The sequence below is a fragment of the Erpetoichthys calabaricus genome, chromosome 7 (genome assembly GCF_900747795.2).
Source record: "Erpetoichthys calabaricus chromosome 7, fErpCal1.3, whole genome shotgun sequence".
NCBI lineage: Eukaryota > Metazoa > Chordata > Cladistia > Polypteriformes > Polypteridae > Erpetoichthys > Erpetoichthys calabaricus.
In genome coordinates, this window is record NC_041400.2 from 24,147,173 (window position 1) to 24,160,241 (window position 13,069).

The 13,069-nt window shown below is 41.3% G+C and overlaps 1 protein-coding gene across 1 annotated transcript in view; it reads left to right on the plus strand.

Moving 5' to 3' along the window:
- gldc (glycine dehydrogenase (decarboxylating)) overlaps nt 1–12,367 on the plus strand; it is a 64,306-nt gene extending 51,939 nt beyond the window's left edge. The window contains exons 19-25 of the mRNA XM_028804977.2: nt 1,283–1,395; nt 3,476–3,617; nt 3,716–3,827; nt 5,504–5,599; nt 10,177–10,349; nt 10,447–10,527; nt 11,729–12,367. Of these exons, the coding sequence (XP_028660810.1) occupies nt 1,283–1,395; nt 3,476–3,617; nt 3,716–3,827; nt 5,504–5,599; nt 10,177–10,349; nt 10,447–10,527; nt 11,729–11,869 (858 nt within the window). The 3' untranslated portion in view covers nt 11,870–12,367. The remainder of the gene's footprint in view (nt 1–1,282; nt 1,396–3,475; nt 3,618–3,715; nt 3,828–5,503; nt 5,600–10,176; nt 10,350–10,446; nt 10,528–11,728) is intronic.
- Nucleotides 12,368–13,069: the final 702 nt, after the last annotated feature.

A 13,069-nucleotide genomic window follows, 5' to 3' on the forward strand; every position in this document is an offset into this window, starting at 1 on the left:
CTCGCCAACCCCCGTGTGGACCGTACTCGCTAGTCATTTCCTGGATCTGCTGCTTGTGACAAATTGTACTGTGCTTTTGGATAAACACGAATATCAACTCTGTCTTTGATATCTCCATCTTTTGAAATTATTGCTGACAAGTCGACACATGTTAGTTTATTATATATGCAAGCGTGATCTTTTAGATTCAAATAGAAATCCAGGAAAACTTCTTTGTCCATGTTTATCTGATAAATTTTGTGTAAAGTGTGATACTTTTGGATGTATGGATTTGTATCCATTATTGGCTGTAGAATTTCTAATACGTCTGATCGTTTAACTCTTTCGATTCTATGTTGCATCGCTTCTCCGTGATTATAAATATAAACCTGACTGAACTGTAGTTTCTTTGAAATTAAACTTGTAGTAGCTCTGTCATATCACCTATGTCCATATATTCGATCTCTTTTCGCTGTTCCATTATTTCACCGAGTAATCATTTCTGTTTGTTAGCGCTAGTGCGATCTTTACTATTGCTTTTTTGAGACCTTTTGAATTTTAGTACTTTCATAATCTCTAACTCTGCATGTGTATGGTGCCAACGTTTTTGAACCTCTTTAGGACGTTCTACGTTGTCGTTTTCTCTTTGTCTTTTATTTCTGTCCCTGCTTGGACCTGTTAGGTTTTCAATTCAACTCTTGGCACAAAATCTTGTCTCATAGGACATGAAATTATCTCTCTGAAAAAGTCTTGTCTCGTCCCAAGATTTTTTCATATAATAGAGAGATAAATAAATAATGAACACAAATGATATTCTAATCCAGCAATTGGGGAGTAGTCTTTGAATTTGCCAATAAAATAAAGTCACTGTGGGGTACTGAACTTGGAACCAACAGAAACACAACTACAGGAGCACAACATCATTTAGACAAACGCATAACTGCACTGATACAGAAAAATACTTTCTTGTACATGCAAGAATAATAAATCGTGTAAATAAAATTTAAGAACCCTTCTACATTAGCTCCCTCCTCAATTCCAGATGCACAGTTTAGTTAAAGACAAAGTTCCTTGTTGAAATATTTTATAAGTGCTTTTTAAGATACCATTAATGGTCGGGTGTATTTCTACTGTATTTTTGCGCTGTTTATTTTCCTTTCATTTTTATTGGCAACTACATTTTTTTCTTTAAGTTGGATATTACTTGGCTTCCTTTCCTTTATAGATCCCAGGTGAGACAAATTAAAGAATCCTATCTATATGGTTTGTTTGCTTATGTTTTGTTCTTTTCTGACTTTGGCAGGTAGGCCTTTGCCGTCCCGGAGACTACGGCTCAGATGTCTCTCATTTGAACCTTCACAAAACATTCTGCATTCCTCATGGTGGAGGAGGGCCAGGGATGGGACCCATTGGAGTGTGAGTAATAACCTTTGGGCTTGGACTGCTTGTTGGCTTTGTGTTCAGTGGCTGCAGGACTTAACCTACAGCTGTAGGATTATGGAAGCAACTGGACTGTGCTCTTCTGATTTGTAAATTACTTTGGATAACAGCTTCCGCTAAACTTGTAGATGTGAATGGCGGAAATGTGCGTATATGTTTTGAGTGAAACTGTCAGCAGGAAACGCTGTTACAAACCCTACTGAAGCGAGGATTGGCCTTGGGAATTGGATTTGCCTTTGTACAGTAGCTTATAACCAGACACGTTCCAGTGTAAAATCAGTAAAGGTTACACATTAAACACTAAATATTTTTCAGTTTTGAACTCAAAGTGGCAGTGCTAATTTTCTAATGAATAATAATGAGAATTTTTTTGTTCTCTCATATAAGTGTTTATATTGACAGTAGAGCCCCATTAACACAAACCACAGTAATCGAGACATTTGGTTTATCTGGTTTGGGTTTTCTGTCAAAGGAAACTGTTGAGAACAATTATATGGAAGAAGCTGCACCAATAGCTCATTTATGAGTGGCTTTCTGTAAATTATTTAATTATATTTACCAGAATGAGCTCACTTAGCAGTGTGACACTACAATATAAATTTGGCTATGTGTGCCAAGTGCAGATGAGATTTTTGCGCTTTGATGTCGCTGTTGCTGCACAAGTTGGAATTCATTTGCACCTTTTGTCAGTCGTCTTGTTTTTCTAGGCTTCTCTGAAGCCCTACTATTGGCGACTCACTCCCAGGTGCTACTTGGCAGAGATGTTACAATATTAACAGTGTCGTTGTAAACAAGACCAGGATTAAATCAGTTACCGCTAGTCCATGAATACCAAGCAGTGTCCTGGTGCTTCATGTAGCACCTGATCAGTGATGGAAGGGAGTTGAATCGTGCGCCCTTGGAAATGACTCGCCCGCCAGCGTTATCCACTTCAGTTTTTTTGCATGCTCTGTGTAATGTGCGATTATTACTTGTTTATTTTTTTGTGGTTTGGTTAAACAGAAGAAAAGTTAAGACTATTACAGCATCAATGGAACAAAAACTAAACACACTTTTATAAATTTATAAGGAGGAAAGATTTGAAAAATTGCCCTTGAATTAGGGGTGAAAAACATTGTTTCTGGTGGGGATTGAGGGAGGTGATGACAACGACGGGGATGTAATCACATTTTTGTGCAAAAGTGGTGATTGATTTAGCTAACATTTTGTTATTTAGTGACTTTAAATGAAAACGGATACATAAAAGTGAGTTTCTGGTTAATCCTAACCCAGCTGGATTAACAGGGTTCTACTGTGTGTGTACATACGAGGTGGGACCCAAAAATAACCGGAAATATTTTTAAAACGTGTTTAATTTAATTTTCTGTACAAACTACAATTAGTCTCCTTCAAAGTACTCTCCATTGGCGGAAATACACTTATCTAACCGTTTGTTCCATTGTTCGAAACATTTTTTAAATTCGTCTGAAGTAATGCCCATTAATGCTCTGGTCGTTTCTTGCTTTACCTCTTCGACGTCAGCAAAACGCCTTCCTTTCAAGTCTTTTTTCATCCGAGGGAACAAAAAGAAATCACACGGAGCTAAATCCGGTGAGTAGGGTGGGTGGTTCAGGGTTGTCATACCGTTTCTTGCCAAAAATTGGCGAATGCTGAGAGCAGATGGAGCGTTGTCATGATGAAAGAACCAATCGCCCAACTCCCACAAATCAGGGCGTTTCCTTCTCACACTGTTACCTACTTTTACAAAAAAATTCACTGAACACGAGCACAACCTTCCAGACTGATGGCACTTGGCAGACTGACTTGTGAGAAGTGTAACTAGATCACCCTAGCGGCCCAACTACGTACTACAAGTACCAACCTAACAACAACAAAATTCTGGTTATTTTTGGGTCCCCCCTCGTATGTGTGACTATTTCAATCAAAAAGGCATTTTTAATTAAATTCAGGCTGTTGCTTTTTAAAACTGCACCATGTGATACCTGTAGTCTAAATTTGATATATTCAGTTCCTTGCCGTGCTTTCCTTTAATTATTTTTGTCAATAATTCTTTTAGAAAGAAGCACCTCGGCCCCTTCCTGCCCAGCCACCCTGTCATACCACTGCAGGCAGATGATAATGCTCGTCCTTTGGGTACCATTAGTGCTGCTCCATGGGGATCAAGTGCAATCTTACCGATCTCCTGGGCTTACATTAAGGTAAAATGCACTTGTCAAATAGTTTTACTTTTGTCATCAGCTGGGTGTGTGCTTTGTGAAGATCTAAAATATATTTTTTCTGTTGCTCTAAACCATAGATGATGGGGGCCAAAGGTCTAAAACATGCAACAGAAATTGCAATCTTGAATGCAAACTACATGGCAAAAAGGCTAGAAAGCCAATACAAAATTCTTTTCAGAGGCTCAAGAGGTAAGTTAACATAAAAATGTATTTTCAGGATATTTGACTTGACTATTTTGTCAGAATGTGCACGAGGGGGAGTCGAGCTAAAGTGAGAGAGTGGGATTTATTAGGAAATGGAATGAACCTTCACAAAACTAATCATGTCAGTTCTCGATGTCCTCTCCACCCTTCACAATGCACTTGTGCCACCTACCAGCAGAATAAAAGGTTTTGTCTTGTCCTCACCGCCACTCGTGCACTACTTGCTTCACATCATCATCTATAGATGTATAAATAGATGTGTGTGTTTGTGTGTGCTTTTGCCTGATGACGTCAAAAAAACCAAGTGAATTAAATGCATATCTGAGCAGTGTATGTGGCGTTAACATGTGCAGAGAATTTTATACAATAATTGTGATGTTCATCCTACATATTCAGACATCATATGCATGTTTCTCTGTTACTATCAAAGGTGACTCCAGGTAGGTAGGTAGGTACAAAAATGATCTTTCAACAGTCATGTTTATTATTACTGTTCTAAGCATCAGGTCAAGAGATCCATCACTGTTAGTTGCAGCAATGTGGCAAGTAAATAATAAAGAACGTGCAATCAGAGTTTCCTTTTGCTGTTACTGCCAGAATCCCAGAGTTTAGTGAAAACCCTTTACATAATATGCCCCGGGAGTAAGAACAGTGTATATTAAACCACTCTGGTTTTGAAATGGACACATAACACGCCATCACTGGAAATGTGAACAGAGGCCCACAGTGTAGCATCAGACGGTGGCCTTGTGGACCAACTCAAAAGATGTTCCATCATGCATGTTAAGGGAAGTATTTCTGCAAGAATATACTGTAGTGTAGTGTGCAGCCAATGTTTGGAAAGGAAGCACTCAATGATCATGTTACATGGCTTGGAGTGCCTAGAAAAATGTAAAAACCAAAAAAAAAAAAATAGTAAAGACCTCAAAGAATTATTTGCTGGGTAATTTTTGTAGAACAGAAACATGTGCTGAGCTCTAAAACAACAACCCCATAAAATAAATGATGACGGTTATTCACTTAATTGCTTTCATAACTTTTACAAGCTTGATATCAGCTGGTAGATTATTACCCAGATGTTTAAATGGCAGGAAGGAGGAAAACTGAATCTTTAGGGTTTCACTAAAGTCTGTGCATGGACTCCTAAAAAGGAATATGCCAATGATGAGTAAGCATTTTTAAAGAAAAATAGGTACCACTTGGTTTGGTTGGCATTAATCAAGTCCGGTGCACTGTCTGTGGCTTCTTTAACTTGGTGCCTGCTGAGCATTTAATTTGGCTTTCAGAAGTATTGTGCACAACTGGTTTATATATATATATATATATATATCAACGGCATTCGTAGTCTGTGTCACAATCTGATTGTATTGGTGGTTACCTACCAGGTAACGCTTGTGGTTGGCCAGCAATCTGCTAACATCCGCCACGGTGCCCTCAGTTTGTGAGGAGCAGATCATAGAATGGTTGAAATAGTTTACTGTCAAATAAATGACAGTAAACTATTTCAACTATATATATATATATATATATATATATATATAAAATATGGAAGTTTTTTTTTTTTTTAAGTTAATGTATTACAAAAGTAAATACAATCAGGTTATATTTCATCTTGCTTTTTCTAATTTATCTAAATATTTCTAATCCTTTCCAAATCCCAGGATACGTTGCTCATGAATTTATTCTAGATGTCAGACCATTTAAGAAATCAGCAAACATTGAAGCAGTAGATATTGCTAAAAGACTCCAAGATTATGGTAAGAACTTTTTTTATTGTCAAGAAATGTTTAAAATGTTTCTTACTCTTTTAGTGCTGCCACTCTCCTCACATTGAGTTCTTATGAAGTTCAGGCCTTGTTTAGCCAGCAGCCATATCACCTGCACTTCAGAACAGGTAACCCACCTTAAGCCAAGCATGTTCGGCCCGACCTGTACTTGAATGGGAGCCCATCTATCAAAAGTTTGGTTTGTTGCTGGAAGACGTGTTTGTTAGGCCAGCAGCTCTACCTCAGTCCAGTGACAGTGACACTGTGCTGTAAAATGGCACCATCCTTCAGAATAAGACATAAAGCTGAGGTCCTGTCTCTCTGTGGTCATAAAAGATCCTGGGCATTTTTCACAAAGAGTAGCGTTTATCCCAGTGTCCTTGCTAAATTGCCCATCATGGCCTGGCCATTCTGGCCTTGTAATCATCCCGTCTCTCGTCTCTTGCCACTTCACTTGATCACTAATGTGTGGTGAGCACACTGGTACACAATGGCTGGTGTCACATCATCCAGGTGGAGATCTACACACAGTTGGCGGTTCAAGTGGCTCCTGACTCTTTTTTCTGTGAAATGCTTTAAGCAGCTTGAGAAGATGATGACAAGAACATTGCATTTATAAAGTCCAGTCCTCTTCTGCTTCTAAAAAAACACACGCGCTGGTACCTGAGGTCGTACATTGGCTGCTCATATTCACACAGTAGATTTGTTGAACATATTTAATCCTTTTATATTTTGTGCACTTGAAAGTTTCCTGCCAAAAAATATTTTGAAGGTGTGGTGAAATACTTTGGGATATAAAAGACTTGGAAGTGACATATACAGTGTCTGTTAAAAAAAAAAAAAAAAACAAGGGGTCAAATGTACTTTTAATGGGCACTTTATTGCTGTTAATAGTTGGGTTGCCATGACAGAGAGAGAGAGCTAAAACAAACTGGTAAGGATAAAATCAAAGTGAACTCCTGTAATGCAGGTGTGTAAACTATTGTCATTGACAGCACAGAAGCATCCTCCTCTTCTTTCGGCTGCTCCCGTTAGGGGTTTCCACAGCGGATCATCATCTTCCATACTTTTCTGTCCTCGTCATCTTGTTCTGTTACGCCCATCACCTGCATGTCCTCTCTCACCACATCCATAAACCTTTGCTTAGGCCTTCCTCTTTTCCTCTTCCCTGGCAGCTCTATCCCTAGCATCCTTCTCCCAATAAACTCAGCATCTCTCCTCTGCATATGTCTAAACCAACACAATCTCACCTCTCTGACTTTGTCTCCCAACCATCCAACTTGAGCTGACCCTCTAATGTCCTCATTTCTAATCCTATCCATCCTCATCACACCCAGTGCATATCTTAGCATCTTTAACTCTGCCACCTCCAGCTCTGTCTCCTGCTTTCTGGTCAGAGCCACCGTCTTCAGCCCATATAACAAAGCTGGTCTCACTACCGTCCTGTAGACCTTCTCTTTCACTCTTGCTGATACCCGTCTGTCACAAATCACTCCTGACACTCTTCTCCACCCATTCCACCCTGCCTGCACTCTCTTTTTCACCTCTCTTTCTTCCACAATCCCCGTTACTCTGTACTGTTGATCCCAAGTATTTAAACTCATCCACCTTCGCCAACTCTACTCCCTGCATCCTCAACACTCCACTGACCTCCCTCTCATTTACACACATGTATTCTGTCTTGTTCCTACTCACCTTCATTCCTCACCTCTCCAGGGTCTCCTCAACCTGCTCCCTGCTATCGCTACAGATCACAATGTCATCAGCAAACATCATAGTCCACGGGGACTCCTGTCTAATCTTGTCTGTCAACCTGTCCATCACCATTGCAAATAAGAAAAGGCTCAGAGCCGATCCCTGATGTAATCCCATCTCCATGTTGAATGCATCCGTCACTCCTAGCGCAGACCTCACCACTGTCACATTTCCCTTGTACATATCCTGTACAACTCTTATGTACTTCTCTGCCACTCCCGACTTCCTCATACAATACCACAACTCCTCTCGAGGTACCCTGTCATATGCTTTCTCCAGGTCTACAAAGACACAATGCAACTCCTTCTGGCCTTCTCTATTCTTCTCCATCAACACCCTCAGAGCAAACATTGCATCTGTGGTGCTCTTTCTTGGCATGAAACCATACTGCTGCTCACTAATCATCACCTCACTTCTTAACCTAGCTTCCACTACTCTTTCCCATAACTTCATGCTGTGGCTCAATTTTATACCCCTGTAGTTACTGCAGTCCTGCACATCCCCCTTATTCTTAAATATCGGCACCAGTACACTTCTTCTCCACTCCTCAGGTATCCTCTCATTTTCCAAGATTCCATTAAACAATCTGGTTAAAAACTCCACTGCCATCTCTCCTAAACACCTCCATGTTTCCATAGGTATGTCATCTGGACCAACAGCCTTTCCATTTTTCATCCTCTTCATAGCTGTCCTTAGTTCCTCCTTGCTAATCCGTTGCACTTCCTGATTCACTGTCTCCACATCATCCAACCTCTTCTCTCTCTCGTTCTCTTCATTCATCAGCCTCTCAAAGTACTCTTTCCATCTGCTCAACACACTCTCCTCACTTGTATGTTTCCATCTTTATCCTTTATCACCCTAACCTGCTGCACATCTTTCCCAGTTCGGTCCCTCTGTCTACCCTGCTGGTCCTTTTCTCCCTCCTTAGTGCCCAACCTCTCATATAACTCATCCTACACCTTTTCTTTAGCCTTCGCCACCTCTCTCTTCACTTTGCGCCTTATCTCCTTGTACTCTTGTCTACTTTCTGCATCTCTCTGACCATCTCACTTCTTCTTTGCCATCCTCGTCCTCTGTATACTCTCCTGTATTTCCTCATTCCACCACCAGGTTTCCTTTTCCAGATCTCACGCCAAGCACCCTTCTTGCTGTCACCCTTACTACATCTGCTGTAGTTTCCCAGCTGTCTGGTAACTCTTCACTGCCACCCAGTTCCTGTCTCACCTCCTCCCTAAACTCAACCTTGCAGTCTTCCTTTTTCAACTTTCACCATTTGATCCTTGGCTCTGCCCTCACTCTCTTCCTCTTCTTGATCTCCAACATCATCCTACCTATCCCACCATCCTATGCTGCTTAACTACACTTTTCCCCTGCCACCACTTTGCAGTCTTCAATCTCCTTCAGATCAACTCTTCTGCATAGGATGTAATCTATCTGTGTGCATCTTCCTCCACTCTTGTACGTCACCCGATGTTCCTCCCTCTTCTTAAAATACATATTCACCATAGCCATGTCCATCCTTTTGGCAAAATCCACTATCCTCTGACCTTCTTCATTCCTCTCCTTGACACCATACCTACCCATCACCTCCTCATCTCCACTGTTCCCTTCACCAACATGCCCACTGAAATTCGCTCCAATCACCACTTTCTGTTCCTTGGGTACACTGTTCATCACTTCATCCAACTCACTCCAAAAATCTTCTTTCTCACCCATTGCACACCCAACTTGCAGTGCATATGCACTAACAACATTCATCATCACACCTCCAATTTCTAGCTTTATAATTGTTGCTCTGCCTGACACTCTTTTCACCTCCAAAACACTCTTGACATGCTGTTCCTTCAAAATTACCCCTACTCCATTTCTCCTCCTATCCACACCATGATAGAACAATTTCAATCCACCTCCAGTCCACCTGGCCTTACTCCCCTTCCATTTAGTCTCTTGCACACACAATATATCAACCTTCCTTCTCTCCATCATATCTGCTAACTCTCTCCCCTTACCAGTCATACTGCCAACATTCAAAGTTCCTAACCTCACTTCCACTCTTTACTTTCCTCCTCTCCTCCTGGCTCCAGACACGTCTCCCCCTCTTCTTCTTCGGCCAACAGTAACCTAATTTCCGCCAGCACCCTGTTGGCTAACAGTACTGGTGGCGGTGGTTGTTAACCCGGGGCTCGTCCGATCCAGTATGGAAATTTGTATTGTTGTCCGCATATTAATTTGGCAAAATTTTACACCAGATGCCTCTTCCTGACGTAACCCTCCCCATTTATCCGGGCTTGGGACCGGCGCAAAGAAACAGACTGGGTTGTGCATCACCATCTGCAGTCTGATAATCAAACACAGAAAATAAACAGAATAGTAAACCATCCCAGTCAGGCCCCTTCAGCTGAACACCGGCCCTCGACAGGCTTTCCCCCACCTTTCTTTATTTCACAACTCCTGTTACTCTGCATTGGATAAAGTATTGGCTCCATTTTCTAACCTGTTGGCTTCCATCATCATCTGTTGCAACTCCATAAACATGAAAAGGCAGGACATCTCGTAAGATAAAATACTGCCCATCACAAAAGTACAAAATCGCCTATCCAACCATTAACTAAACCTGATAAAATCAATCCAGTCATGGGGAGTTGGAAAATTAGTAATAAATTGAATGCTAGTCATGAGCCTGCCAGCCTGTCTTGTGTTTTTCTTTCTTTCTTGTGCCAGCGCCATGTGCTGTTTGAATGTCATTCTACGGTGAGACTTGACATTGTTTGACTTAATTACTGAACAGCTTTGCCTGTCCTTTTATTTTGCAGGGTTTCATGCACCTACCATGTCATGGCCAGTAGCGGGCACCCTGATGATTGAGCCAACAGAATCTGAAGATAAGGCAGAGCTGGACAGATTCTGTGATGCCCTCTTAAATATTCGACAGGAAATTGCTGATATTGAGGAAGGACGGGTGGATTCGAGGATTAACATTCTAAAGGTCTGCTGATTATTGTGAGCTGTTTTATGCAGATATTGTGAAATCCTGGCACACAATGGTAAAGCATATTTTCTTATTTCAAAAAAAAAAATTGTAGATGGCACCTCACACACTGGCCTGCATTTCATCATCTACCTGGGATCGCCCATATCCTAGAGAAGCCGCTGCCTTTCCACTAGTAAGCAAACTGACATTTATTTGCCTTTTCTCTTTTGCTTTTTCTGATGTGCGAGGCAACTGGCACAAGAAGGTGGCATTGAGGGTCAGCCTCCTTTATGACCTTAGGAGATACCAGAGTATGCTGGTACAAATGGTGAGATAAAGGAAGCACACTACTGAAGTGTGTAAGTTAGTCATCAGTAAGGCATGGCCAATAAACGGCCAGTACATGGGGTCTGAAAAACAAGTCCATAGTTTGGTGCTAAATTTATGTCAGTTGCACTGGTGGGCAAAGGGGCATCCATACCAGTAAAATGACTCGGAAGTATTGGGGTTTGGAGGGTAAAATTGAGTAAAAGACCACCTACAGCAGGGGTGTCGAACTCCAGGCCTGGAGGGCTGCAGGTTTTCATTCTAACCCTTTTCCTAATCAGTGACCAGTTTTCACTGCTAATTAACTCCTTTTCCTTTCATCTTAACAGCCCTGTTTTTAAGGATTCAGGCCTCTGAATTGATTCCTTTCTTCATTAAATGACAGCCAAACAGAAAATGAGCCAACAGATGACCAGCTCAACTGGGGCTTCCAATTCCAGTCAATTTCACTTCAACCAGTTTCTTAATGAGAAGCCGATTATTCTTGCTGTTAATTAATCCCGTTATTTAACTCCATGGTTTGTTGCTGCTCTCATTCTGCCACAGCAGACATTTCTAAAACTGTTGATTTTCTGTTTTTTCTAAGAACACCGTCAAACTGTTTTAGTGACCTTGGAGATCAACCTTACTGAGACCTTCACCTTTTACTGAGACCTTCACCTTTCTTTATTTTCAGATATTGTGTGATGGGCAGAGGTTACCTGGTCACGTGGCGGCTCACTTTGTTTCTTATTATTGTTTGCTATTTCTTTTTCCTTAACTCGGACCCCTTTGAATGCTCGTTAAGTTAATTAAAATGAAGGCAAAAGAAGATAATTAGCAGCAAAAAACTGGTCACTAATGAAGAAGATGGTTAGAATGAAAACCTGCAGGACGGGAGTTTGACACCCCTGACTTAGAGGAAGAGGCGTCTCTTGTGTGCCTTCCTTTCTCCTGCATGTGCACTAATGGCTCACTGGCCAGTATACTTACTGGTAGCTCTGGTTTCTGCTCCGGGATGAGCCAATCTGACGCCGGAGCTTATCAAAGTGTTTAACTTGGCGTTTCTCTTTCTTGTTTTTCTCCAGCCTTTTGTAAAGCCAGAGACCAAATTTTGGCCCACCATTGCTCGCATTGATGACATTTATGGAGATCAGCACTTGATGTGCACTTGCCCCCCAATGGAAGTTTATGAATCCCCCTTTGAACAGAAAAGAGCTTCTTCATGAATGGACAGCGGTTTGTGTTTTTTTTTTTTTAAAACAAATGTTTCCCTCTGGATGTTGGACATAAAACTCTGGAGCTGTGCTGAAAACGGGCCAAGGAATTTGAATATTTTCATTCATGCTGCTAAGATTGAGAAGGAAATCATACAAATATTTCTGGTGCCAAGTTTTCTGTATTGCTGTGCCTCAGATTTCTTTTATTATTATTTTTTATGCATTCTCTAGCATATGCAAATAATGGCCTTGGAACATTTCTGAGCAATATGTTAGCGGTTTAAAGCTGGCCCTGTCCTAGTTTACTTCGTTTTATGTACCCCATGTGGAACTGCTAGCTTCATTGTAGTTGGCAGCAATGGTTTTATTTTTTATTTTTAATTTAGAAAAGGAGTAAACTAATCTCATGTTTATAGGATGGGGTTTTTTTTTGTTTGTTTTTTTAAACATTTTGAGATTTTACACTTTCTATTGTAGCATACCAATAAACACATACAGCTTTCAGAAGATGTGAGTTTGCATTTTATTATCATTACTTTCTGCTCTTCTGTACACCTGCATATGCCAATCCTGGTATGTTTTAAAGCAGACCCCACCCCACTCCCCTCAAACGTACCTGTACCCGCCTTACAGACGCGGCAGGAAGTGTTGGTACCCTTCTACCATTTCAAAAAGAATCACAACTGTCCTTGACTTAACTGGGAGAAGTAATTGGCATCCACCATTCTTCATTCCACAGTGCAGACCCTTTACTTTTGATTTGCCTCGTGCCCAATGCTTGCTAGGATTGGCTCCAGCTTCTTCACAATTCTGCTCAGGAGAAGTGGATTTGAAAAACAGATGAATGAATATTACTTTTAAAAATAAAACAAAGGAAAATGGCAGACAAAATTATAAGGAGGGCGGCACAGTGGTAGCGCTGCTGCCTCACAGTAAGGAGACCCGGGTTCGCTACCCTCCCTGCGTGAAGTTTGCATGTTCTCGCCATGTCTGTGTGGGTTTCCTCCCACAGTCCAAAGACATGCAGCTTAGGTGAATTGGCAATCCTAAATTGTCCCTAGTGTGTGGGTGTGTGTGCCCTGCGGTGGGCTGGCGCCCTGTCCAGGGTTTGTTTCCTGCCTTGCGCCCTGTGTTGGCTGGGATTGGCTCCAGCAGACCCCCGTGACCCTGTAGTTAGGATATAATAGATAATGGATGGATGGATGGAAA